Source organism: Conger conger, chromosome 2 (genome assembly GCF_963514075.1).
Source record: "Conger conger chromosome 2, fConCon1.1, whole genome shotgun sequence".
In the NCBI taxonomy this organism is placed as follows: Eukaryota; Metazoa; Chordata; class Actinopteri; order Anguilliformes; family Congridae; genus Conger; species Conger conger.
The window spans coordinates 20,232,050-20,259,561 of record NC_083761.1 but is presented as its reverse complement, the minus strand read 5'-3'; the positions used below and the strand labels follow the sequence as shown (position 1 = coordinate 20,259,561).

Sequence of the window (27,512 nt, the reverse complement as noted above, 5' to 3'; positions counted from 1 at the left end):
TGTGTTTGGGAGAACTATGTTTGTGTGAGCTTCAAGCAAAGCTGAAAAAGCTACCATTATAGTTTTGGTTTACTTTGCCTTTATTATTTTAGTGTATTATGTTTACCTGATCCCATGAGGTTGAAGGGAGAAGACTTTTTGCTTATTTTTAGTTTGCTCTGTCTCCTTTCCCTTTCCTGAACGTTCTTTGAGTTGTTTGAAAGGAAGGCCACGGTGTGCAACTCCTCGGTGGAAGAGTGGGGGTTGTGCCTCCAAGCCTTGCTCTCAGGGGAGGCGCAATTAGCAGCCCAAAATGTACTGACCAGTGCACTGACCGACTATGCCACCCTCCAGGCATTCCTTTGCCTACTCTCAGCAGCTCCTGGGCTCCTGCCAGGGAGTCGGACCCGAGGGCCGCACTCGCGATGACATCGTGGAGCAGGTGGCACTGGAGCAGTTTATAATGATGCTTCTGAAAGGGACCTCCGGCCGGCTCCGGTGCCACTAACCAACCGCCCCGAGTGCAGCCATCCCACTAGCAGAGAATCATAGACAGAACGTCAGAGAGGACACAGGGAGGAAAGATCATTGCAAACCTCCCTCTCATTCCCCAGAGCCCTCCCCTTCCCTTTCTACCTGCTCCCTTGCTCCCCGTCTTCACCCCGCCCCCGCCCCAACAGGGGCTGTTTTAACCCGGCCCCAGCCACCGTTCCCCATCTTTACCATGCACCAGCCCCAGTTCAGTTTTAAAGTAAAAATACTACTTTGGTTGATTCCATTGAATCATTAAGAAAGCATGCTACTTGTGCATGTTGGAAGGTTATATGTCCATAATGTATTATCTTTAAATGGTTTGTTTACATCAGTATTTGTGTATATTCATCAAGGATGCCAATAATTCTGGAGTTCACTGTATACATGTTGTTTAACGTTATTAACCCCAAAGGGAAAGCTTCAATAGGTAATTTGCCATACAATTTTGAATGGCTTTTAGGTAAGGTGTGTTGAGGTCAATGTACAGTGGCTTCAGAAAGTATTCAGACCCCTTCATTTTTGCACACTTTATTGTGTTGTAGATTTAAATGGATAAAAATGCTCTTTTTGCCCATCAATCTCCACTTAATATTATTAATGAAAATTAAGAATGAAAAACAGAAATTTCTAATTTATATAGGTATTCAGACCCCTTGCTGTGTCTTCAAACTCTGCCCTCTATGTAACCTGGAATGTAACCTAATAACTGTCAGGCTAGGAAACAAACCAGTTGAGAGCTGACCCCTGAAGTTAGTCAGGAAAGACAATGGAAGTTGGTCAACTGTATTCAGATTTAGAGAGAAATTGAAAAAGGAAAATCAACACAGTAGTTATGGATAACAGAGGGGTCCGTAATGAAGACTAGCCATGTCACTAATTGCCCTACAAAAACAAATGCCATTATTAGCTACTGCAATTTTTTTTTTAAGTTTTAGAAAACCAAAAGTTACCTAAATCTATGTCAACGACAACAACACTGACTTATTAAAAACAGGCACGTAAACCCCTTCAATGAAGACAGATGCAGCTTATGCACACCTGAACATAATATATATTTCTATGTATTTTTGTTTTTGTTATTCCCTGCAGGTCTTATGTGTTTGCAGTCACCCAGGCACCGCTGTTGTTGCACAGATTGTTCCACAAAGGGTCAGTTCTTGGCTGACTGCTGCTTTGCATCTACAGCAGCTTAGGCAAAATTTGCCACCAATATGCATTGGGTTATCATTTATTTCAGCAAGGTGAGGAAGCAGATTTACAGTAGGTAAAGCTCCTAAATCTGCTCCCGTTACTATGTCTAGTAGTAGAATTAGCAGCAGTTAATGTTATTACACTGTAGGGTACCACAGGGAGTGCCCAGCCACACTCGACATGCAATGACCATATAGATTATAAAACATAAAACCAAAAATACAATCATTTTAACTTATAATGGGGTCAGCTGGATTCCTTAGAGACTGGGTAGCTTGCTGCAAAACTGTTCCACAAGCCCAGGTCATTAAACATTACACCACTATGTCAGCCATCTTATGCGTGTGAAAGATGTAGAAACCAATTTTGGCAATAGTGTAGCTTAAGATAAGTTGAAAAAAGTATGAGAAAAGACCCTGACCCAGATTCTCACAAGTAATATTATATTTAAAGAGATAGTCTAAGTCAGGGGTGCACAAATTGGAGGACTGCTGTCTGTAATGGTTTTTATTTCATCCACTGACCCTACATTTCTTTCTTATACAGCTGTGTAAGCCAACACTTTCATTTCTAAAATGATATTAGACTATATTAGAAATTCAAACTAAGAGCACAGACATACATTGGGGTCCAAAAGTCTGAGGTCACAATTTAAGATGCTGCCACTTCATTTGGCATTCTTTTTTTTTTTTTTTTTTTTATCCAATTTTTTTCCCAACTTGGTAGCCAATTGTACCCTGTCTGATTCAATTAGAGCTAGTATTAGATACACCGCCCACCGCCCACACCCCATCCCTCGGCAGCCGACGGGAGAGCGACACGCCTTCTTCAAGCCGTCTCGCCTCCCAAGTCGTGACCGTGATTCCGTCGAGGTGCTTGTTTTGTGCGGCGATCTACTAACCCTGCCAAGTCCCTCCCTCTGGAGCAGCGAGCCAATTGCTGCTCCACATGAGCCGGCCAAACTTGGCTTTTTGGCAGGACCGAGAATCGAACCCCGGTTCCCGGTGTGCAACTGCAGCAAACTGCAACCGCAAGTCTGCTGCGTCTTAGCCTGTTGCGCCACCGCGGCTCCCCTTGGCATTCTTTTCTAATTTAATACAAACTTTTTCATTACTAATTATATTATCAGCATAACAATTTGAGTGAAAAGTTATTTTACATTAAATTACGTTAATTTCAGAATTTCTTAGTATATGGTCCGGCCACCTTTTGCTTTAATGGCAACGTGCACTCAAGCTGGCATGGACACAAATTGGTGCAAACCCCGATGATTTATTATCCCAGCATTATTTGCAAAGCACCCACCTGGGTGATGCTTTTGTACCAGAAAGCTCACCACACACCAGCTAAGGTAGAGAGCAAGAGAACAATGTTTTTGCCAATTGAATCAGGGGATGAGTAGGTGGCAGGTCTAAAGAGCCAGACTGGGAATTTAGCTGGGGAACCCCCTATTCTTTATGAAGACTGCCATGGGATCATTAATGAGCACAGTGAGTCAGGAACTCGGTTTAAAGTATCATCCAAGGGATTGTGTCTGGGGCATTGGGGGTAATTTGACAAGGGTGAAGACTGCCCCCTACTGGACCACAAACACCACTTCAATCAGCAAGTATTCCCAGGAGGTGACCCATCCACACACTAACCAAGCCCACACCCCCTAAGCGTAAGCCATTTGGCAGGAGCAGGGTTGCATGATGGTATGGCTGCTGGCAAAGATAGTAGCTCTTTGCATAGACATTCAAAGTACACAGATCTTATTGAGTCAATATAGTTCACTGTGTCACCTGTCTGTCATATTATGCAGTTATGTGATATGTAATATGAAACCTTCCATTATGTGCACTTGTGTGGCAATTTTACGTTGTCATATTTGTCCTCTGAGTCTTCTTTCAAGAACCAAAATGCGGTATGCAACTTCAGGAAATGCTTTCAACATACCTCAGTTTGTGTCCCTCCACAACAGAAGACTATGTGAGCTGAGGGCCGCATAGGATTGCTCAGACAATCAAGTAGCCTAGTTATTGTGGTGATCATGTTTAGCTCAATTTTGGATTACTTTATTTAAATTTAAAAATTCTGCAACTGATAGGTCTTTACAGAAATGTCAAATCTCACACTTCATGTGTCAGACATGTTTTCAGACATGTTAATAACCAATCCTTAACCACAGAAACTCGGATTTACAGATTTAAATCTACAGTTTGATATCAGAGGTTTCCGCTGTTAAATGTAGTCCTACCTGTGTTTTTAGTTTCATGCACTGTATGTCCCAACAAAAAAACTCACTGTCTTCACATGACAGTGGTAAAACATCCCGTCTCATTCCCGAATGTGAAATGGCGCGCTGGTTTTGGTCCCTTTAAGACGCCGATGGGTGGTGTTAAAGCCAAATATGCCGACGGTTTGACGGTCTCAGGAAGCGGAGGAACAACTGAGATTCCCTACGCTATCTGACGTTAACTTCGTGTTTATGCCGAGAGCCCGGCGCGTCTTTGTGTAAATGTAGCGAACAGACGTACATTATCTAGTTTCACTTGAACTAATAATGCTGGATGGTCGCTCTGATGAGATTTACCAAAGACATATGCCGATTATTGGGAATAATAAACGGTACGTAATCCTTCTGTTAAACTTTGAAAAACTGTCAAGTTCTTTGTCGCTTGGGCTGTCCGCACCTTCTCAATTTTCCCTGTGTAGGATAAACAATGCAGAACTTTTTTTGTTCTTAAAGATTGGTGTACGTTCGATTTGATTCAACATTATTGAAATTTTTATAGCTCACATGTTACATGTTAGTCCTGAAAGAAATAAAATTACGCAGCACGAGGCAATCATAGGCTATTCATGTATAGTTAGTTAGCTAGCTGGCTTGCTAGCCACTACAGAGAAGCATTTTGTGTTTATGTTCAACCACGTGATTGAAAAAAAGTTATATTTACAATAGCATAGGCTACTTTGAACTCTTGGGTGGATCTCAAAGCAGTATCTGGGCATTCACTATTGTCATAAAAAGACAAAATTGATTCTGTTCTGTAAATTCTGCAAAGTAGTTTAGGCTGTAAGATAAACCCTCTGTGACGCAATATAGCTACTGTAGTGTTAAAATATGATTCTTTCTAGATTCGTCTATGGAATGTAATCTGTTGGGAATAGCCTATGAATTGGCAAGGAAAATACCAGAACTTGGTTTTGCTTTCTGTTCCTTGCCGGATTCGTATATTAGGCTGCGTTACATCGAATTCATGTTTTTTTCTTTTTTTTCTTTTTGGAAGTGACACATTTGAATGGATTCTGGTTCGGCGCACTTCAACAAACTCTTATTAGAGTGCTGGGAGAGAGTGTTTGGTGCATCCACTGCCGATAACTGTCTCATTGAGATTTCACTGTTGGCTTTGAGAATTTTAGACTGAACATTGATTAGCCTACTTCTCAGCTGTTTTGATTTCGCTCATTGATTTCGCACTTCAGTTTCTTTCCCATTCGAAAATAATGATTGCATCAGTTCATTACCTAAGGCTATGGTTTCAGTAAAACAGAACGGAAGGGATGATCGTGTGAGATGAATTCCAGGTGCAATAGACTAGGCCAGTTGTCCTGGAGTATCCCTGTGTCTGTTGGTTTTTGTTCCAACCCATCAAATAATTTTAACAAGCAGTTAAACTTTAAGTAACTGCTTGTCATCTTATTTATTTACCTTAAACCACATTATGCCAGAAATATCTTTACAATAGCATGAAGAAAAAAAAGAAACATGTTCTTATTGTGCTTATTCCACCATCTTGCAAGCAATTATATAAAGAGCTAACACATTCAAGACTGAGGCTAATTAATAGGCTCATAATTAGGTAGTTAAACATGCGTAATTTCATTTGTGATTATCTACCTTAAACATATACAATGCAGGTTTGCCTTGTTATAGTTTGCTTTGTTCTTGAATTCTTCATTATTTTCCAAATGATTTGTTTTGGTAGCCAGGCCGGGTGTCAACACTTTCACCAATTAGGAGCCTACCGATTCACTCCAGTCTTTAATTTGATCAGTTAAAAGTAATTTATGGCTTTTTTTGCAATTCTTCTACAAAATGTATGCATTGGTTGCAATATAGTTCAATAAGTACAGTATGAACATGGACATTTTATTCTTTCTGGTATGCATATCTATTTGACAAAATGTGGCTTAAGGGAGTAAGTAATCCCACTAAATGTCAAAAGCAATTGTAATAACTTACAATTAACAGCGTCTTCAAATTCTTGGATTGCAATTATATTTGGAAGTTGGAAAGAACCAGCATACACAGATGTACTTAAGGACAGAGTTTGGGAACCACTGGACTAGGCTGTAGCAATGTGTGTCATGGCTGAGGAAAGTCCTCTTGTGGGTTGAATTTAAGATATCGCAAGTTCAATGTGGGAACGGAAATTACTTGTCTTTATGTATTTTTGATATTTTTCAGCTCTAGCTGAAGGGCGTGGCAGAATGGTAGTGGGGCCAGCCATTGGAAGAGGGCAACCCCAAGGCCGACTTTGGATAATGTGGTTTACTCCAGTGTGCCATAAGCGTTACTACAGTAGCTTCTTCCTTTGGCAATGACGGTACTGGGAAACCAGCCGTACACCTAGTCAGCCTTTGTTTTTGTTAGAGTCCAGCTTTCGTCCTTGTTCGTTCAGCTGTGGGGGACAGCGTTGGAAGATTCAGTGGCCATGTAATCATTTTCAGCTCTGTGTGTGTCAGTTTGTAGCTAATTTGTGTTGCCTTTCACCACGTGTGTAATGAAAAGGTGCGTTTGCGTGTTAATGACTGTTTTGTCGAAGGCGTAACACCTATTTGTGTGGCCTGTAGCGGGACTCGATTTGTAATGTGCAGCTCAGCGAAGAGGTATGTGGCATTCCTCCCATGCCAGTGTGCCAGTTTCACAGAGAAAGTTAAAAAGGCACATTCCATTACAGTCCCTGGTCTCTATGCCATGTAGCTGCCTTAGGCCCTTTATGCTTTGTGTGGCTACTGTCCTGGAGGGTGTGTTTCTGTTTGGGGCACATTATGTAACAGTCAGTAATGTGGCTGTGTCATGCCACAGAGATGCTGGCATCAAGGCAAAAGAATATCCTTCAAAGGTTGTTTCTTTTTTCCATTTCTTTCTCTCTCTTTATGGTAGTCTCTGAGACTTTTCTTTCTCAGGGACAGGGAGAGACACCTGCATTCTATTTACTGCTTTTACGTTTTGCTGCCTCTCTGTCTTTGCATTCTGGAATGTCTAATTACTGGTCCAGTGGGTGTGTGGTCAGTGTCTGCACTCTTGACACTGCTTTGGGTGACTGTATTGTTCATACGTTACTCTGCTGCAATATTCCCATAGTGCTTTATTTCTTTAATGCTAAAACTGCTCTCGGATAAATAACCATTCTTGCATGGCATACCGGCTGTTAGAGCATGGTAGTATGCAGCATGTTTGAACCAGTTCAACAAAATCATATCTTCTTTGGCTCGTGCAGTTTCTGAATACATTGCCTACATAGTTTAGTGTTATTAAACGACATGGTGATGCTATGGGCTTACTCTTATGTGATTCAAGTTTCAGTGCCCAGACTGCATTAAAAATGTCCACTAGTGAAAGGAGCTGATTATTGAGGCTTTGAAACATCTCGGTTCAATTCTGGGTTGTCTGCACTGATGGGGCCTGGCTGTGTTGCTGGTTTGGGGAGTGGCCAAGACAAGCAGATGTGTTTGATATCTAAAGTCTGACCTCACTAAACAAAAACATTGATTTATTTTCCTCATTTTGCCCACACATTTAGGGACAGGTGGTGTTTTAATGGTTTGTACTCATGTAGGTTGTTCTCATGCTGAGATATGAAATTATGACTGGGATGGGAGAAGTCCTGGATGAATGATTTGCATCTAAATGGGACATAATCCTGCCTGTACTATTTTTACTGACAAATGATTTTGGTATTAAGAATAAGAAGCGTATCTTTTCACTTTTCAGCTGGTTTACAATAACACAATGGAACATCATACATTTTAAAGAACAAAAACCTTTGCTACCTAGGCTAATGTCACTTCATTTCATTGAGTTCAAGTTTTAAAGATAAATTATTCCAGTACAGTGACTAGTATAGTTCTGTTTTTACAGTTTTTTCTTGCTGCCGTTATTCTGGATGGAACATTGTATTTGAACCACGGATGAGAGAACTGAGTCATTTTTGCAATATTTGTTTCTGAAGTAATTCAAATGCTATTTCGACTTGTGATAAAAACTTGTCCTTCATTTATCTCGAATGGCTTTCATTCTTTTACATAAAAAAAAATGTTCCGCTTATATAAGCAGTATGAAATAGATTCTGTGACTTTAGAAAGGCCAAGTTTTGAAGTTTTATTGCACAAATGTTCACATAAGGCTCTCACTGTTATGTTTAACTCTTCTGCTGTTATGCTCATGAAATAATAGAACACGAAACCTGGGAAATGTCATGGTTGACTTTGCCAGGTCTTTAAATCTTCCGACACACAGATGTAAAACCAGTTGACCCCTCTTTCCTTTTTCCTCATATTTGTTTGAATGGATCCATTTGTGCAAATGGTTTTTATTACTTTGTTTTTATTGCTTTGCACAATGAATAATCTTTCCTTTCCTTGAGGTTCTTGTAAACCTTTCACAAAGTGTATGTAAGCGTATGGTTGCTGTTGGGAACCTAATATGTGCATGTATATACATGTACTTATCCCCTCGGGTCTCGGTAACAGAAACCGTGTTTGGGCCTAGTTGGACCGTAGGTTCGAACAGAGATGTGTAATTCTGCCCATTGCCCATTGGACAATACAGTAATCCATCTTCTGGCCATTACTTGAATTCAGCTGAAATGCAGAATGCCTTAGAGAGTGGCTTGGGGTCTATCTTGAAAGTCTTTGTTTTTTTTTTTAAAAGGCAAAAGACTGCAGATCAAATTCCAAACCTAATTTGGAATGCCCAATTACTGTGTTCATGCATGTATCTCCCTGCCGATTAGGGAGAGAGCAGACATCCGTAGTTCTCCTCCGAAACGTGTGGTGTCGCCAGGCAACCTGTGGAGTTAGAGGAAGACCTGTCATGCAGCTTTGACATGCAGTTTACGGGCGCCTGTATTGACCAGCTGGGCTTACAAGAGCAACGAAACACAGATCCCTAACTGACTGAACCCTCCCATTCCCAGGCAACACAACTACCAGTCGTGCGTTGCTCACCACAGTCAGCACTGGCACGGTTCAAATGCAATCCGAGACCACAGGGCTCATCCATGCACCACAGTGTAGTGCCTTAACCAAATGGGACACAGCAGCTCTCCTTTTGACCTGTGATTTCCTCTCCCTGTTTCACTAGACAACCTGAGTAGGCATCCATTTGTGAGAAATTTGACTATTGGTATTAATTTTCCAGGAGTGTTATTTGCGTCTGTCCTGCTCCAGGGGACGTGAGGACAGTGTCATGGCACCACCTGCGTCTCGCTTGCGTCTCGCTTGGCTCTCGCTGTTTTACACCCTGCCAGGGGGTGCGACCTCCCTCCAGAGAGCCCCACAATGGGTCCTCTCTCATACCCCACCTGTGCAGGTTTGGGGGTGTGGGAAGTAGGGATGGGACAAACCATCAGTTTTTGTAAACGGTTACAATCCCATTTTGAAAACTGTGAAACCGATGACTGCTAGGGGTCATATCTTATTTAGGGGAAAAAATAAAAACGATTTTAGTCGACTACTGACACAATTTTTTTTTAAATTGCATTTTCAAACTTTATTTTGGGCCATTTGAATGTCAACATTGTAAGTCAGATAATAATAAAATAGGCTAATTAAGGATTTACATTTACATTGACATCGTGCTCATAGATCCAGCAGTCTGTGTAGGCTACATCCAGGCATGGTCGATCACGTGTAATTTTTAAAAATGCATCGATTTAAAATAATTCTTTGTGTTTTCATTCCTCTTCCCTGTGGCTTCTGCCTGACAGACTTGATTAGCATGAAATGTGCCCAATCTGCTGCTATTGAGAACTTTGCTACAGACAGGGTTGTGCACTCAAAATTCTGTGGTCACGTTAATCTCCAATATTTGTGTGATATACAGTAACAGGATAACTGGTGTACATATACTCTTGATCTTTATTTTTCCCCTGGAGTCCTGGCACATCATCACAATCCACCACAAATTACCTCATCATGCAGCTTGAACTTATTGGTCATTCTACCTTTCCTGATACTCCTTGAGTTCTTTGGCTTGAACTTCTTCCTGGCCCAAGTTGCCATGTCATCAAACACTCTTAGTACAACCTTGTCTGCTCGAGATTCAGTTGTTACAGTAAGGTCATCCATGAAGCCTCTTATCACGGTTTGGCGAATACCTGACTCTCTTGTTGCCCCTTGGCATTCCTTTCTAGCAGCTTCAATGAGGAGCTTCATTCCCATAATAAACAGAATGGGGAAGATGGTGCAACCTGTTACAATTTCCCTTCTATATATTGTGCCACTGAGTTGTAAACTGTGCTGATTTGAATCCCAACTTGATTCCACAAAAGTAGCTGGTGATCATCCCCTTGTGTTGAGGGATGTAATAGTGGTACATGGCTGGATGAGGTTGTGTGGGATTGAACCATATGCTTTGGCCAGGTCTAGCCAGGCGACAACTGTTGATTTGCCTTTGCTAGGCCTGGCCTCCTGGATCAGCTGGCTGAGGATGCCAGTGTGTTACAAACATCCCGAGAAGCCTGGGGGCCCATCTTTCTTTGATAAATGTATCGATTCTCTGCCGTGTACATATTGCATCCAACAGAGGTTTAAGGGGACCCTCTGAAATTAATTATGTTTTCTGTTCTGCATAGATGGACTGAATTGCCTTTTTTGTCATAAGCATTCTCATAAGCATGAGTTTTTTTTTCATTTAGGCGAAGAAGTAGGATCACTGGACTCTAGTCATGCGAGAACATAACTGGTATCCACTCACAGGTTGCGTTACACAGAGGTAGATGTGCTGTTATGTTATCCTGCTCTTTCGTTAGAGTGCTTGTAATCAAACTGAAAAAGTAAGAAAATCGGTTTATGTAATGTCCAACTTTAGATGCAGTGGTTGCAATGACTTGAGAGTGTTGCTTTGCACACTTGATTTCACCACAGTGACATGACCTACAGTACAGTTCAGATCTAATGATGAGTGTGCCATGCGACTGTGGTTGGCTGCGCATCTGTGGTCTGCCTGAGCTACGTGCACCAGCTCTCGACTGAAGAGTGAACACGGTGACTTCCGGCTGCATGCATTTCAGTGGACTCTCATGATAGCGTGTTAACCTCCTGAACCGATGCGCCATTTGTTATCTCAAGAGTGTACTGCTGTGATTAAAAAGTTGTTTGGGTGGGGTGCGGTGAATAGAAATATGAAGAGATTGCCAAAAACTGTCCTGTCCAAACTCCTGCTGAATTTTAGAGTATTGCCTCGTCATGCGATGACATTCCATCTCTGTACACTGAGAGCATTACATCACCCAGCAGATAATGTAGATAAGACCAGGCCTAAGGCAAGACTTTAACCAGACTGAACTGTTGCAGGAGAAAAACATTCTTCTATAAGCCAATCCATATTGGCTTATATTTTTTTGTAACCATGAACTTTGCCAGTGCATTTGATTTTTATACGGCGCAGGGCAATCTTTGTGGTCACAGGGTTAATGTGGTCCTTTTAAAGCAGGGAACTTTTGCTTTTCTACCCGATGGATATGATAGGCTACTGGTCTAAGGATTTTTCCTTTATGCCAACAGCTATAGGCCTACTTGATTTTAGGAATAGTTCAACTGCACGGTCCTGGAAAGTGTAGGTAAGCTAGCTCTGGCCAACATTAGATATGTAGAACACAAATCTTTAAAAAACATTGGATAGTGATTGCACTATTAAGTTAAGTACATTAAACTCAATCAAAAAATAATAATTAAAAAAATAATAATTATGAACAGTGGTTATGTAATTATAGCTTTCTTTCTTTCTTTCTTCCTTAGTGAAATCCATCTTTCTTTCCAATTGGTATGAGGTATTTTGACATTTTACCAAGGTGTGCGGTACTGAAGTGTGCTGATATTAGTAGCACATACCTGATACCTGACCAATTATACACACAGTCAAACAGGCACAGGGTATTTTAAAAATTAATTCAAAGCTGAACCCTTGAAACAAAGTCAAAATCATGATTAAATGGATTTTGCATTATTGATCATCTGGGTGATGTTTTCAGCTCATATGTATGACTTGCTCAAACTTAATCACCATAATGACCGGGGATGTTTTCACCTATAGTTTTTTGGGCTGAACTCTGCTTGTGTGAAAGAGAATCCCTGAAAGCCGCATAACAGGAGTAATTTCTGTATGACTTAGTAACGTTGATATAGCAAGTAAAAATCATAGAGTCACATTAATTTTCCCAAACTTTGTTAGCCCTCCCTGAAGGGTCCAAGATGAGTGTAATTCTGCTTCCAGGGTTCTCTTAAGGCCAAATAAGCATGGGAAATCTCATTAAAATATCTCATGCGGTCCAAAAGTGTATTGAAGTGACTTGTGAATACATGATCTTTTCTCACATGCAAAATAGATTAATGCATTGCAAAGACACCTTCCCCGGATCTTATGTAGTGCCTGCAAACAAAAGTAGCAATTGTAACAGGAAAGATGAAATGTACTTTATGGATAGCAAGAAAATGTTTTGATTAAAAGCTGCTAGAAGATTCTGGAGATGGTTCTAGCACTGATTTCATTTTTGCTTTGTGGTCCCTTTCACATAATCTGTTTTGTTTTGATTGGTCAGAAGCAGCGCCATAGTTGTCTGATGTTATTCAGAGGCCTGTGGCTTGCCTCTGCACCATCATCAGTGTGTGACGAGCATCTCGCTTTCCCAGAAGGCCCTGGTGAGCAGCAACAGGAGGAGATGGAGTGTGGGGGTCGGGTCCATGCTCAGAGTTCCCAAGATGCTTTGCTCTCTCAGGTATGGTGGTTGGGGAGGTAGATGATTAATACTTTAACCCTTTAATGGCTTTCTGTGTAATTAGAGTGTTGTGAATTTGGGCTAGCTGGGTAGTGTGGGTGGGGGGAGACTACAGTGGTCTTCAGTGGGTTGGGTTAGACCCTGTCAAAGCTTTTTTAGTTGAATCCATTATGGCCTAAGGCACCCTATAGAAAACCTGTAGAAAGGCTGACACCACATCTGGTGCAACCTGCAGGTCACATCTGCCGATAAGGGGTTAAACTAAAAAAAAGCATTGACAGGGTCTAACTCAACCCACTGAAGACCACTGTAGTCTCTCTAGATTCTTAGAATTCTCATTCAAAAAGAGTTAAAAAATAGCAAATTTATGTACCATGATAATGCAGCTGAGAGAGGTTTGGCCCAGCTTAGGCCTGTGGCTCTGACTGCCTCCTCTACAGGATATCCTGAGTGGGGAAGAGGGGCTTAGTGAGGAGGAGAGGGCCAGACGGAGGGCGGAGAGACGTAGAGCCAAGAGGAAGGTGAGCCCACGCTAATTAATAATGATTAAAATATTATATTTAATGCCTTTCATGACCTCAGGTTAAGAGTAAAGGGGAAGTGAACTCAACCACACTCAATATGTTTCACTCACCTGGGTGATGTATGGCTGCTGTTTGGTGGCAGAATTCTCATCACACATTGTCTGAACTGCAGGAGGGGTTTTTCAACTAGCTAAACTGGGACATGTTTATCTGGCCAGGGGAATGTGAGACAGGGTGTTGGTTATTAGCAGACAAAGTTGTGGAACAGTACCAAGGTGATTTTTTAGCATTGGCAATGTAAAGTTCATACCTGCATTACGGTTTTCACTTTCTTTATTTGTTGTTTTTGGGTTCTGCTTTCCATTTTCAGCGTCAGAGAGAGAGGAAGAAGCTGGAGAGAGTTGAAAAGAATGAGAGCCCTGAGGAGGTAAACAGGTTTTGGGAAGAGTGAGAGGGATATTAAATGTGTAAGATGTGATTTTGAATCTGTATTAGAATTCATACGAATTAATTGACGTTGGAGTTTTGTGTTGTTTTAATTGCAATGTTGTCATCCAAAACGATACACAAATTCTATTCTTTACATATATTCTGATACGGTGTTTCTGGGCACTTACTGAAGCAGTTCATGTTTGCACTTTGCTCAAGGGTACAACAGCAGTGCCACACCTCAGAAGCAAGCCCAGTTCCCGAAAGCATAATGCTACTCTGGTGCCCATTTCAGAAACACATAACAATATTCATGGCATATGTATTGTGATGTATAAGTGCTTGGACCGTGCGATTCCTGCACGATTCCCTCCATATGGAGATCGATGCCAGTGCAGACTGTCTGCTTTAATTTATGGGTATAGCTATGTACACCCATATGTTGCACTGTGTAGGAATCACAGCCCTTTTAAAATTGTGTCAGTGTCCAAATACTTATGGACCTCGCTGCACATACTAACCTGAGGGAGACCAAAAGCAACATGGTTGCTCTGGCTGGGTCTCCTGTGTCATAGTGCGTCATGGAGCTGTTTCATCTGCCGCAGGACCTTGAGGACAAAGAGGACCATGTAGAGCTGGAGAGCGAGGAGAGTGAGAATGAGGAGGAAGGGGAGGAGGAGGAGGAGATGGAGGGGTCGGTCACTGTCACATACTGCAAAGACAGGCCTGTCCCCCCACTCGCTGCTGTGGGCAACCGGAGCAACCAGCAGGCCCGGCTGAGCTCCTGTGAGGAGGTAGGTGATGATGATGAGGATTTATTTTACTGTCTTGCATCATAAAGATGCCCAAACCACATGGGCTTAGAATACACCATAATAGAGAGTAGTCATCATAGAAATCTATACCTCTCAGGCAGAGCACACACCTGAAAAAACCCCAAAAATAATACATTTATCAAATCCCACAAAATAAATTTATCAAAATTCTTCAAAACAACCCCGGGTTAGTTATAATGGGCACAATTCATGAATTCTATACATAAAAGACACTCTTCTCTTCAAGACACTAGTTATACAGATGTCTGTAACAATTCATTTTATGGTCTGTAATAATTCTATTTATACTTTAGGTTTGATCACATACATGAGATAAACATGAGACCTTTCTGCTCATTTTTATGCAAGATTGCTTTTTATTTTAATGTTTTACTGTTTATAAATTATAAAAAATGAAAAGGGCCCTGTACAAAAGTTTGGGAAGACTTTTGGATGATTCTTTGTTACTTTAAAAAAAGATGATTACTAAGGCTCAGACCCAGGTGATTTACTCGTTAGGGTTTCAATGAGTCGAGAATAATTCCAGTACAGCTGAACTGAAAGAACTGCTTTTATTCTGAAGTAACTCCATGCCTTCTAAAGTATCCAACTACAGTGGCTGTTCTGTCTGGTCTTAACAATCATGGGTTCCTTTAAACAGTTGGTCAAGGATTTCAGAATGAAGATGGTTAATTAAAGAAGGAAAAGGCTACAAAACCTCTCTCAATGTTTCAAACTGCCCATTTCCACTGTCAGAAACATTATTAGAATATTGAAGATAAATTGAACAGTTGAAGTCAAGGCAAGGTCTGGAAGACCAAGAAAGATTTCAGATAGAATGGCCTGAGACCTGGTGAGAAATGCTCAGAAGAACCCACACATCACTGCAAAAAGGTCTAGCTGTTCACAGGAAGACAATACAACATACTTTTAAAAACAAAGACCTCCATGGTAGTGTTGCCTGAAAGAATTACCTCAACACAAAATTAAGCATTTGAAGTATGCAAAAGAAAACACTGAGAAGCCTGAAGCCTTTTGGAACAATGTGCTTTGTGAAGTTTTTGGCCTCCACCAAAGAACATACTGTATGTTTGGAGAAAAAAGGGTGAAGCCTTTGTAGAGAAGAACACCTTGCCAACTGTGAAGCATGGAGGTGAATCCATTATGCTTTGGGGTTGTGTGGCAACTGGGGGCACAGGAAATATTGTTTGAGTGGAAGGAAGAATGGATTCCACCAAATCTCAAGAAATCTAGGCTAATTTTCAAAGGTCAATCGTATGTGCAAGGAGGCCAAAAAATATTTCTGAGCTAGAGGTGTTCTGCCAGGAAGAATGGATGAATTCCAAAAGCGAGAATTTAGAGCATTTACAAGCTGTTATAGTTACCTGAGGAGTTACAAAGTACTAACTTGCAGGGTTCCCAAACTTTTGCACAGGGCCTTTTTTATTGTTTTGAAACTGTGGAAATTTAAATAAAAAGTAACCTTTCTTTAAAATTGGAAGAATAGTGTAATGTCTAACGTTGTACCATTTAGAGATCAGGTTCGCTTCTGTTCACTTGTGTAAGTCCATTTAAACAGAGATTCACCACCAACCCAAAATAAATCTGCATTTTTATTCTTTCAAAAATAGATTATCTGAAATCATCGTATTTAGTACATTGAAACGGAGAAGAAGACTCTAAATCTGCCAAGTTCAAGTGCCAGAGGCAAGGTGTTCTCAGTCACATACTGACCTTTGTCCCCCTTCCCAGATTACAATTAATATACTGTAGGTTTCAGGACAATATTCTGATTTTATTTGCAAATTGTCTCAATTTTGGTTTATTCTATGTATCTGTTAGCATTTTATGTCTAACTTGTCAATACCTTCTGCTTGATTAATGTATAAAGACTATAAATTGATCTACATGAGTAAATACAGCATTGAATTTATTTCCTCTGACCGAGGGTGCTTCTGCACTGATTAAAACATATTTTCAGTCCACCTCCTGTCTGGCATTTGAAGTAGGCATTTCCATGAAAAACCAAGGTTCCTATACATAGTTTATTTTATCTATCCTTGAATCCCTCTTTAATGCTCACATTTTAATGGATGACAAAACCAAGGTACAGTAATTCAAAATGGAAAATGTACTTACTCACTAGAGTGCTTCATCTTCTGAAGTGCATTACTTTAAGTATGAGACCTTCACACCACATGTAATGGGCTAACTAATTCTAACCAATCACACACCTCAGTTGTAAATTCAATAACAAGGGGTTACAATCGGGTGTGGGGGAGGGGTTGGAGACTCCATTTTGAAGGAAGCAGGATAGAGGCATGGCTTAGATCTGCCTTGTGATCCTAATCAAGCCTGGTTTGCATGTATAGCTTTAGCCTTAATTCTCTCTGAAGATATTTTCAAATCTCAGCCAGCTTTGTCACAGGTTCACACTCTGAATCTTTAGGTATACCTTTGCACTTCTTAGCGTTTCTGGTTTAAATCCATGGTTTGGGAACAGTACTAAGGTGCTTAACCACCATAGCACCAACAGTAGCCCATCTCAAGACAACTCAAGTCAGGTGAGGCTTCCTTATCCCCTATAGGGAAGTCCTGTGTGACTGCATCACTTGCATGCAGAACACAACCATTTTAGGTGTGCTAGGCCTATAATAATATAATAAATGCACTGTCTGGTGAATTTTCTAAAGCTTGTTTGATAAACTAACTGCAGCTCTTCTTACTGGATGTCGCCTGTCCTGTGTAGGAGCCAGAGTGGGATGTCAGCAGTGCCTTCGTTGCGAATGCCGCCAGCCACCTCCGACCCAAGGGCAGATCTAAACCGGGCGCGGTGTCCAAGGAGAACAAGGAGAATGAGGCCAGAACTGGGGAGGTTAGCATCCCATCCCTCCTTGTCCCTCCATTTCATGCCTTATGGAGTACAGTAGCATCAATCAGGGCTCCAAAGGCATACTATGCAGGATTTTTAGCCTTGCTCTGGTCCTGCATTTACAATTGAAGAAAGCACCTCATTAGACCACAGATTCCGCAAATGCATGGTTATTTTATAGTATTTTCAAGGTAAAAATCCTGTATAGTAGTAACCAGTAGTGCTGTAGTAGTGCTCAACCTGACACTCCGTGCTGTAATGGCCGCCTGATCAAGTTGTCCACCTGAGCTGTAAACACAAATGTTTCAGACATTTTCTGACTATTTTAAAGCTGCAGCAGCTGATTCATAAATTATTGGGCTTGAAGCCAGGTAAACAGTTCTCGGAATATCGTTTGCTCACTGTGAACATACAGCGCTGTCAGCCAACCTCATTATGCTACCAAAAGGTCATGTGTGGCATGTCTTCGCCGCTCCTTTGCTGTAAGTGGGCATGTTAGGGGTGGCAGGGATTGTGGGGGTTTGGGACTTTTTGTTAAACTAACCGATTTTTCCCCGCTTTCTGATGCTCTGATCTGGTGTCGTTTCAGGAGACGGCGGCGGATGCAGTGACCAAAAAGAGCGCCTCGCTTACAGGTGAGTTGGCTGTTACCTTGGCGATGGGGGCGGGGAGAGACAGGGTGAGCTTGTAAACACTGACAGAGCCAGTAGCAAACAGCTGGGAAAACAAGTCTGTCCACTGAACAAGTTTGAACGCTCACGAGTCTGCCCACTTGTTGGAAGAAGTTGCATTCACACTGCAGTTTTGTTCGCAGCAGGGAGTAATCCATGTGCAAAGACAGTGCAGTACAGCCATGTATATGCCTTTATAAAGCTATATCCACAGCACTATCAGAAGCAAAAAGCTCTCAGAATTTCCATTCTCCTCTGCCTGAGTTAACAATCACTTTGTTTAAACAAGGTTTAGGCAGCCTTTATATGGGTCAGAACAAGACTTGGTGCATTGATATTTTAAAGGTTTTTTCAAGACTAGGTATCTTGACTGGGTCAACAAGATCCACTGTTGTCACCGCACCAGAAATGTCTCATAAAGCAAAGCCACCTGTTTGAATTTTTACCGTCTACCTCTGACGACACTTGTCACCCTCTTGACTTTGCAGGCTGAGGTTGTGTTTTTTTTTTTTGGAGGGTTGGGGATCAGCCCGCAGCCTGTCATGCATATCCGTTTCCTGTTTCTCAAAATCAGTCTTCATTTCTCCGCAGAGAAGGGAATCCGGTTGGTGCAGAAGGGGCAGTACTCCGATGCCATCAGCAAGTTTACAGAGGCAATCCACTACAACCCCAATGATTACAGGTAACCGCTTTAACACGGTTTCCTGTTAGCGGTGGGGCCTGCTTTCTTCCATATGCAACTGTTAGCACCCCATTCTTACTGAAAGCAGTTGCAGGGATGAAACATTCAGCCTATCAGTGAGCATACACCTTGGCAGGCTGTGGTACTGACAAATTCGTTTAGATTCAGGTCACACTTCCTGTCAACTGCTAAATATGTTCAGCGGTAAGTATTTAAACTAGGGCTGCCCAACACCTTTCCTGGAAATCTACCATCCTGAAGTTTTAATTTTAACCATAATTTGGCACCTGATTCTACTAAATAGTTCAACAGGTCTCTGTTGAATAAGGTGTGCATTGTAAGGATTGCAGTGAAAACATACAGGATGGTAGAGCTCCAGGAACAGGGTTGTGCTGACCTGATTTAACAATTGCACAGTTTTCACATTTTGTGATTCCAGAGCTTGAAATCATAATGATTTTCAAAAGGAAGCAATTTCATTGAATGAATTACATAAAATATTGGAAATGACTGCCATATACTTTCAGTCAAGTATGTTGGAAAAGCAGAATATGTGTTAAACAAATCAACAATATTGCCTTTCTTCTTCATCTCAAGTTTTTTTTAAGTTGTGTGATATTAATGGATTCTGTGAACTTATTTCGGAGGCAGGGGCTTTGCGGGAACTGTCTCCATTGTCTCTGTTTCTGTGGCAGGTTTTTTGGAAACCGCTCCTACTGTTATGCGTGCCTGGATCAGTACACCATGGCACTGTCTGATGCGGAGCGGTCCATCCAGCTGGCCCCCAGTTGGCCCAAAGGCTATTTTCGCAAAGGGAGTGCTCTTATGGGGTTGAAGGTGGGTCACTGGTGGGCTATGTTAGCGATGGGAGGGTGAAGCCTGATTTATACTTTATCGCACAAAGAAAATGAAAGTGTCTCGGAAAGTTTTGCATTCATACTCTGATTAGGATTCAATTGTCTCTATGGCAACGAGACATTGAACCTGTTGGTGACTCAGCCGAATGTCTGACGGGTTGTTTACATTTTTTTTTAACGAACAAACAAAAAGAAAAGACGTGTCCATGGCAATGACTTTCGATGTTCCATCTGACCGATCCTGTCTGATCAACTTTGCGTGACAAAATAGGACATTGTCCGTGACACAATTCTACAGATGCATTACACTGAGTGTCATACGACACTTTTTTCCATTGAAAATGCGTCACTTCCTCCATACGACACTTGTCACTTGTCGTTGTGTAAAGAGTATAAATCCAGCTTGAGGCTTCACAAAATCCTGTATTTGTTGGGGCTACTATGATGGGAGCTACAGTACTGTCAATTACTTGTTAAAATTGGTTTTAATATATTCTAATGTGTTAAGGTTAGGTTCATAAAGTAAATCACTTCCCCGCTTACTTCTACCATTTCTGAGTGTTTGTAAGTTTGTAAACGTAATATCAAAGTATTGTGTCCAATTCTGGGTACCACATAAGAAAGATTGAAATGAAGCTCTTATTATACTTTGGTTCCAGACATATAATGTAACTAACCTAAATTGGTTCCGGCTATGAAAGGGATCAAAGGAAACTACAGAAAATTGTTCAGGCTACGTATTTGTCAGGAAATTATAAATGATAAAGAAGGACATTAGGCTTTTTCAATTGAAATATTTTTATCTGGCTAGTTATTCCCCTCACAGAAAGGTCTTACGGTTGGTTAGTGTTAAGCTAACTTTAATACGTTTTTAATGTTTTAAATGGTTGTGTGTCTGTGTGCCTGCATGTTTTATTGGGCATGGTTGCAGCTGATGTCTGTCTTCCCGGACATTGATACACTTGATGTTGGCATGCTAACCCCTCTGTGATTGTTGATTATGACTCTGGCTAACCTTCGACCCCTGCGTGTCACCCAGCGGTACCGTGAAGCAGAGAAGGCCATGGAGCAGGTTCTAAGGCTGGATAAGGACTGTGAGGAGGCGCGGAATGATCTCTTCAACTGCGGAGTCCTGCAGCTCATGGTAAATGTAAATTCTGTTGTCACTGGTTAGAGGAGCTCAATAGATTCAAATGTGGATCTTTCTTTTGCTTGACTTTAATACAAATTTGGTGGTATTGCAGTATGTGGGTAGTGCTTAATTTTGTTTCTGAAACTCTTTTTATAATTAGGGAATTTTAAATGTATCCTGCCCATTACATCCAACTACGTTTTCAAGCATTTTGCTTTTTATGCATGCATGTATACACTCAGTGACCACATTATTAGGTATTTGTTAGACATATTGTTATTTAACTCCTGTTGCCCATCCACCGTTTGGTACGTGTTCAGAGATGCTATACTGCATTCCACTGCTGTAATGCATTGTTATTTGAGTTCCTGTCGTCTTCCTGTCAACCAATCTGGCCATTCTCCTCTGACCTCTCTCATTAACAAGCCGTTTTTTTGGCCACAGAACTGCCGCTCACTGGATGTTTTTTTTTTTTCAAATGTAAAAATCTAGAGACTGTTGTGCATGGAATTCCCAGGGGATGTAGAAAATGTGTATGTGTGTGTGTGCGCGTGTGTGTGTGTGTGTGTGTGTGTGTGTGTGTGTGTCAGGAGCTGGGTTTTGAAGAGCCACAGAGTCTGTTGCTGCTGGAGAAGTTTGCCACGGTGAAGGCTGTGCTGAGCTCCCTCGAGGCAGCCAAAGGTGCGTGCTGCACAGGGAGGAAGTGACCATTTTATGAGTGACCTGACCTCAGAGCGGAGGAACTACACTTCCACACCCAACTAGAGGGCGACAGAGAACACCCAATAGCAAACAAGTCAAAGCACTTCCCAAAGGAAACTTTTCCTAACAGAATATTTTTAAGATTTGATAAAAAGCAGTCCGTAATGGTGGGGGTAAAACTGCATTCTCTTTTTCAGGGGAAGACCTTGACCCTTTGCTGGACCAATCAGGGTGGGTGAACATTGAATGTTTTTTATTTTTTATTTATTTAATGGCACACCTCTTTCTGACAATAACCTTTGGAGAATGTAAGGGGTAACCAAAGGAGCCTTAGACGTGTGCTTGAACATTCACGGCGATCTATGTCTGCAGCAAACAGTTTCTGTTGAACGATTTTAAATTTAACATTCTGTTTAGTTTGCCACCAAGACATTTTGAGTACAAATGGGTGCGATCTGGCAATGCCAGTTGGCTGATTTGTTGTTTACTGGTGATTTATTTTTTAAGGTAAGAACAAATATTACATTGATTAAAGTGTATTATAATAGCCAAATAACAGCAACAGCCCTTTTTCGCTGCTCACTACCTTTTTAAACTGTTAGCTAATGTTTGTGGTGAAGATTTTTTAATTGGAATATGTTTGTGAACATGAGCTAATGTTTGCCATCTTGAGTGAAGCTCTGGCAAACATAAAACCACACTCTGTGGTTGAGGTCTCTGCTCAAGCCTTTAAAAAATATTTTTATTTCCAATATATGGTATATAGTGGTCTCAAGGTCTGTTGGCAATGTTTTCATTCTGCCATGTTAATGGAGACAAGTACATTGGTCTAGTATCCAACTGCAATGTCTGTTTTGGTTTAAAAAAAGAAAAATCCACCATTCAATTAAGCACCCCTCCTAACTTTGTTAACTTCATTTCATACACTGCACTGTGTTCAAGTTTCCTAGTAAATCTATTGAGACTAGGGCAAAGCACACACTCACAGACTCTCCAGCTTGTATTCTACCGTACGTTCATAAGCATAAGTTATTGCCATGGCGACTGGTGTTTACTGTGCTTCTGCAAGTCTGTTCGTGCCGGCAGAAATTGTTATGATACTAAAGCATCTACCTCCTCCCACCTGCAATGCCGTTTTTGAAGGAGCCCAATTACATTTGTCTCCCATGCCTTCCAGGACTCCCTGTCCATCTCTGTGGGTAGGAAATGTCACCGTGGACCTTACAGAGAAGCAACTACGAGACCTCTTCAAAACGTAGGTTCCACTTTTAATCCTTTTCCCTATGCTGTTATAAATTCTTTCTGCCTGTTTTGACATGTTCTCTTGGTGTTGCCCTTCGTGCCCTCTCTGCCCCTGTGCGATTGTATAAGCTTATGCGCCCTCTGCCTATATTGACCATCTATTTGACTCGTTAGCTTTGTTAGGCAACTGTCCATTAGCATTGTAGCACTTAGTTTCATCTCATTCACTGCGCTGCGTTCATGTTGGAGCTCTACAGTTCTTCCATTTTAGGAACATTTGCTTTAGACAATTGATATGTGCTAACTGGGACAGTAATTTAGCATTTCTAACTTTTGAGTACATGTGCTCCTTGGAAGAAATGTTAGTGTAGGACCCTAGCTATTGCACAGTACACCCAGTGAGCACATTATTAGGTACACCTGTAGACCATGCAAATTGTTCATGCAAATATCTAATCAGCCAATGATGTGGCAGCAACTAAAGCATGCAGACATGGCATAACTCTCTAGAGTTTGCAGAGAATGGTGTGAAAAACAAAAAACATCCAGTGACCAGCAGTTCTGAGGGCAGAAATGTGTTGTTAATGAGAGAGGTCAGAAGAGACGGGCCGCACTGGTCAAAGCTGACAGGAATGTGACAGAAACACAAATAACCACACATTACAACAGTGGTATGCAGGAGAGCATCTCTGAACACACAACGCGTCAAACCTCTAAGTGGGTAGGCTACAGCAGCAGAAGACTCAATAAGTCTAGTAAAATGCCTAAAAGTGCTCACTGAGTGTATAATGTATAAGTATAAAGGACATTGATTCTTTTGGAAGTAGTGGAAGAAACACATTATTCACCACTCCAACCCTCTCTACTCTTGCGTGATTATGTGAACACAGGTGTGGGGAGATTGACAGCATTCGCGTCCTACACGAGCGCTTCTGTGCCTTCGTCAACTTCAAGAACGCCAACATGGCTGCTCGTGCCCTGGAAACACTACAGGTCTGCTTCTGTTATGAGTTGTGCGCGTTTATCTGTGCATTATCATGAGCATATAATGTAATGTAACTAACATCACACCAGGGTGTGCTGCAGGTGACTGGGTTTGTGTCAGCCAGTCTGGTCAAAGGTGAGTCATGTCTAGGATGTCAGCGAACGTCAGTGTCTGCGTTTGTGTGCTTTCCCACGACAGGGAAAGGAGATTGAAAACACCAGGCTGGTGATTCGCTACCCAGACCGTCGCCCGCAGAGAGCCCCGCCTTCCCCACTGAAGACCGCCCCTTGTATTGCCCCCCTAATTTCGCAACAGACTGCCGCTGTTGGTGCTGGGTAGGTACACACCTTATATACGCACTCGTGCATGAGTACAAACTCCAGTGAAGACACACACACACCCCCCCCCCCCCTTCCACACACACACACACACACACACACACACTCGCTTTGTATTTGTATGTTCCATGTGGGGAGAAGTATCTAGAGTGGATCTCAGAAGTGGAAGCACAGATAGATTCTGTGCAATAACTACATAGTCTGCTCCTGTGTCGCTTTCAAACTCTTCACTTCCTAACTGCAGAAGGTTTTCTTTCAGGGTATATTGCACTTAAATATTTATGAGAAGGTGAGCCAGAGCACAGAGGCATGCCCTGCGTCATGTTGGACTGTTTTTGCTCTGACTTTATAGCCACAGAATTTCACAACGTTAAGGATGTCAAGGTGATCATCTAGGTAGAGGTGAGTATGCAGGTTTTCATTCTGACCAATCACTACACCATCAACCAGAAAGGAGGGAATGAGTTGGTGAAATCAGAAGGTGTAGTGATTGGTTGGAATAGAAACCTGCATTCTCATCCCTTCATGGCACATGATTGGGCACCCCTGTTCTACAGAGTCTATGATGCGTGTCTGCTGTAGAAAGTGGCTTCACCAGCTGTAGCTGAAATAGTGGTGTAATAGGTTTCCTTGGCTGGGAACCCTTTCTTCGGCTTGCGATTGTTGTACCTCTTTTTTGGAGATGGGCTCGGTTCCATTATGCCGCTTTGTTTCGTGCCACAGGCCCAGAAGACGGGGTCCCATCAATGGGAACGAGTGCTACTTCTGGAGGACCACGGGCTGCCATTTTGGGGACAAGTGTCGCTACAAACACATTCCAGAGCAGCAAGGCCGAGACCGGAAACCATGGCAACCTTGAGCAGTCTGGAGCCTTGTCGTGCGAATAGGACCGGAGAATAACAGACTGAGAGACTGAGAGGCTGGGTCCTGCTGAACAAGGGGGGAGGGTGGGGAGGGGCGGGGGGTTTACAGGAGCTGGCCTTGGAAAAGCCAGTCTGGAAAAGTCCCAGTGACAATGGCTTGTCACTTACAAGTGCCTTAATGTCCCCAGTTGTTGCTGTTTTGTGTATATTTGTGTGTGTGCACGTGTATGTGTGATTATGTGTTTATCTGTATGAGTTGCGAGCAGATGCAGGCCTGTTTCATGCCACAGCCAGCCACATTGTTGGAATAAGAAAGAAACGGTGCTGGCAGTTGAGTCCATGTTTAAAGGCTCCAGTTTTGCTCTCGGCTGATGTTTTTAGTATTACCGTTAACCCCCTCAACCTTTTTTTCTGTGCCAGTGCCAAAACTAAGCCGAAATAGAATATGGATGTGAATTCCGCAAGTGTTCCTTCCTACACCTGCCCACACGGGGGTGCTGTTGCCTTAAGTGTGAGCCCTCTTGTGAGCCCTTCACCTCAAGAACAAACTCCCAGAAATGGTCTCCCAAGTGGAAGTGAAAGGCAGTCGTACTGATGTTTTGCACCACCGGCTGTGTTCACACATGTATTGCTGGTATACTGTTTCAGTGTTTTATTTTACAAAGATTAACTTATATTGTTTTATTGTGTAAGAAGAAGAGATGGGAAGCTCTCCCGTGTTTCTCTCTTCCGGGCCTGGCTGGAGGCGTTCGTTTAGCCAAGGCATTTTGCTGTCTGGTTCAGCCAGCATTGCTCAGAACATGGCTATTTTAGCCGCCCAGTTTTGAGCGCGCTGGATGTTAAAGTGGAAACCCCTCTGCTCTACAGGGCGGGGGTTGAGATGTCCGGTTATAGGGCCCTCTGTAATTGAACATACATGTGACACTCTTGCTGTGAGAGGCTCACCTTTTGGACATTTCTTCCTGTTTATAGTCCCTGAAAGGGGGAGTCCTGTTTGCCTAACATGCCAACTTGTGTCATGCATGGTAATATTCATGCCGAGCCACAATTAAACCACGCTAGGTTAGGTATGGTTTTGTTACGTGGCATGTTTGATATTTCTGGACATGGGTATTAAGGAGCGCGCATGCTATGCTGTTTCAGCTTCTGAAATTCACATTGAATGATTTGGGACAGGGCTGTCCAACCCTCCTCCTGGAGATCTATCGGGTTTTCATTTAAACTCTAATTCCACTAATATGCAGCTCAACAAGATCTCTAGCCCTTGAATGAGGTGTGCTTTGTTAGGATTGAATAAAAACCTTCTGGATGGTAGGTCACCAGGAACAGCATTAGGAAGCCCTGCTTTAGGAGCAGGTATATTGGAGTAGTTAACTGAAATGGAGAAAGGTTCACAAATGTAGTGTTTTTCATGGTGCCCGGGTTTCTTATACCAAACCTGGAAGAGGGAACGGTACATTGTTTCTTCCCTTTATGTAGTGATGGCACTTTAAAATATATTTTTCTTTCAGTTGACCCTTTTTGCAGAGGGAAGACCTCTGGCTATGGTACACCTTCCCCCCCACTAGGTGGCAGACTTTTAAAAGTAATATGTCATGTAGCAGGGAAAGCAGTCAACACTAAGCCTCTTGCCTCAGATGGGAATCCATCTACCAAGACGCTATGCTTTTCGTGACTTGAATTGCGCTTGTGGGCTCAGATAATTCACCTCCCAAGTCCGTAAAAATGTTTTTGTATTTGCGTTCATACAACAAGTAACTCTTTAATTATGAAAATGTATAATCAAACTCTGTCTGTTTTAGCTTCGTTTTTTTAAATTCAAAGGCAATATCAAACTCCCTGAGTCAGTCAGTGTCCCGCGCCGACCTGTCGGTGTAGTTTTCCTGGACAAATTCCGCTTGGTCATTCTTCTCAGGAAGGGTGCATACCACTCCCTGCAGTGGCGCCTGGACCGAAGGTTCAGCCACTCTTCTTTGAACCGAAGGTCGCCACTCAGGAAAATGGTCAACGTGTGGCTGACGCTGTTTATGTGAATGCGGTAGCCATTATGGGACCATCCGCTGAGGCTGGTGTCAAAGCCAGGACTCACCGCTGGTCATACTCCCACCTACTGTGGTCTGGGATGAGCAGATGATGGTGCATCGGATTTTGCGGGAAGTCAGCAGGAAGGCCGGACGGCATGGCTGTAATCTGGCCTTGATGGAGCTTCAACACCCAGAAGTTCCAAATCTTGGATAGTGAGCTACTACTATGCGTGTAGCATTACCAAGTTGTGCCGGTCTCCTAAGAGACCTCCTGTATGTAATGGCATTGATACGACTGAATGGCATGTATGCACATCTCGCTTGCTTTTTGCGCTAGCTGAATCTTGCCCATAGCCTATAGTTAAGGTCAGCGTATGATACCTCTACCCGTTCACCTTTTAATGCATGTAAAAACACATTGAAATGAATGCCTTAACACTTAAATAAGAAAGTTTTAGATTCTTTAAAATGTATTGTTTGCTACCACTTTTCTCTGGAGTCACCGGCTATATAAAAGCTTTATTTTATTTATTTAGTTTTTTTTCCCGTCATAAAGTGGCCATGAATAGGCCTTCCTGGTTTGTTTTTATCCAATTTTGGCATCACATTGGAGTTAATTGTGGACCTTAATTAGGGATGGGAATGGGAATGGGGGGGGGGGGGGGTGTTTTTAATTTCAGGTTG

At 42.1% G+C, this 27,512-nt stretch overlaps 1 protein-coding gene across 4 annotated transcripts; it reads left to right on the top strand.

Annotated features, from left to right (window-relative positions):
• The first annotated feature begins 4,135 nt into the window (after nt 1-4,135).
• LOC133121791 (protein STIP1 homolog) lies at nt 4,136-27,355 on the top strand. Of its 4 annotated transcripts, none has more exons than XM_061231267.1 (16): nt 4,136-4,314; nt 12,610-12,692; nt 13,133-13,213; nt 13,587-13,643; nt 14,251-14,439; nt 17,210-17,335; nt 17,922-17,967; nt 18,595-18,685; nt 19,381-19,522; nt 20,582-20,686; nt 21,265-21,355; nt 21,574-21,607; nt 22,554-22,631; nt 23,509-23,611; nt 23,802-23,938; nt 24,665-27,355. In XM_061231267.1, the coding sequence occupies exons 1-16, from the start codon at nt 4,257-4,259 to the stop codon at nt 24,798-24,800; spliced, it is 1,557 nt and encodes a 518-aa protein (XP_061087251.1). In that variant the 5' UTR covers nt 4,136-4,256; the 3' UTR covers nt 24,801-27,355. The 4 variants fall into 4 exon arrangements, with proteins under 4 accessions (XP_061087251.1, XP_061087250.1, XP_061087247.1 ...); XM_061231266.1 differs by having other exon boundaries at nt 12,607-12,692; XM_061231263.1 differs by having other exon boundaries at nt 4,175-4,314; nt 12,516-12,692.
• Nucleotides 27,356-27,512: the final 157 nt, after the last annotated feature.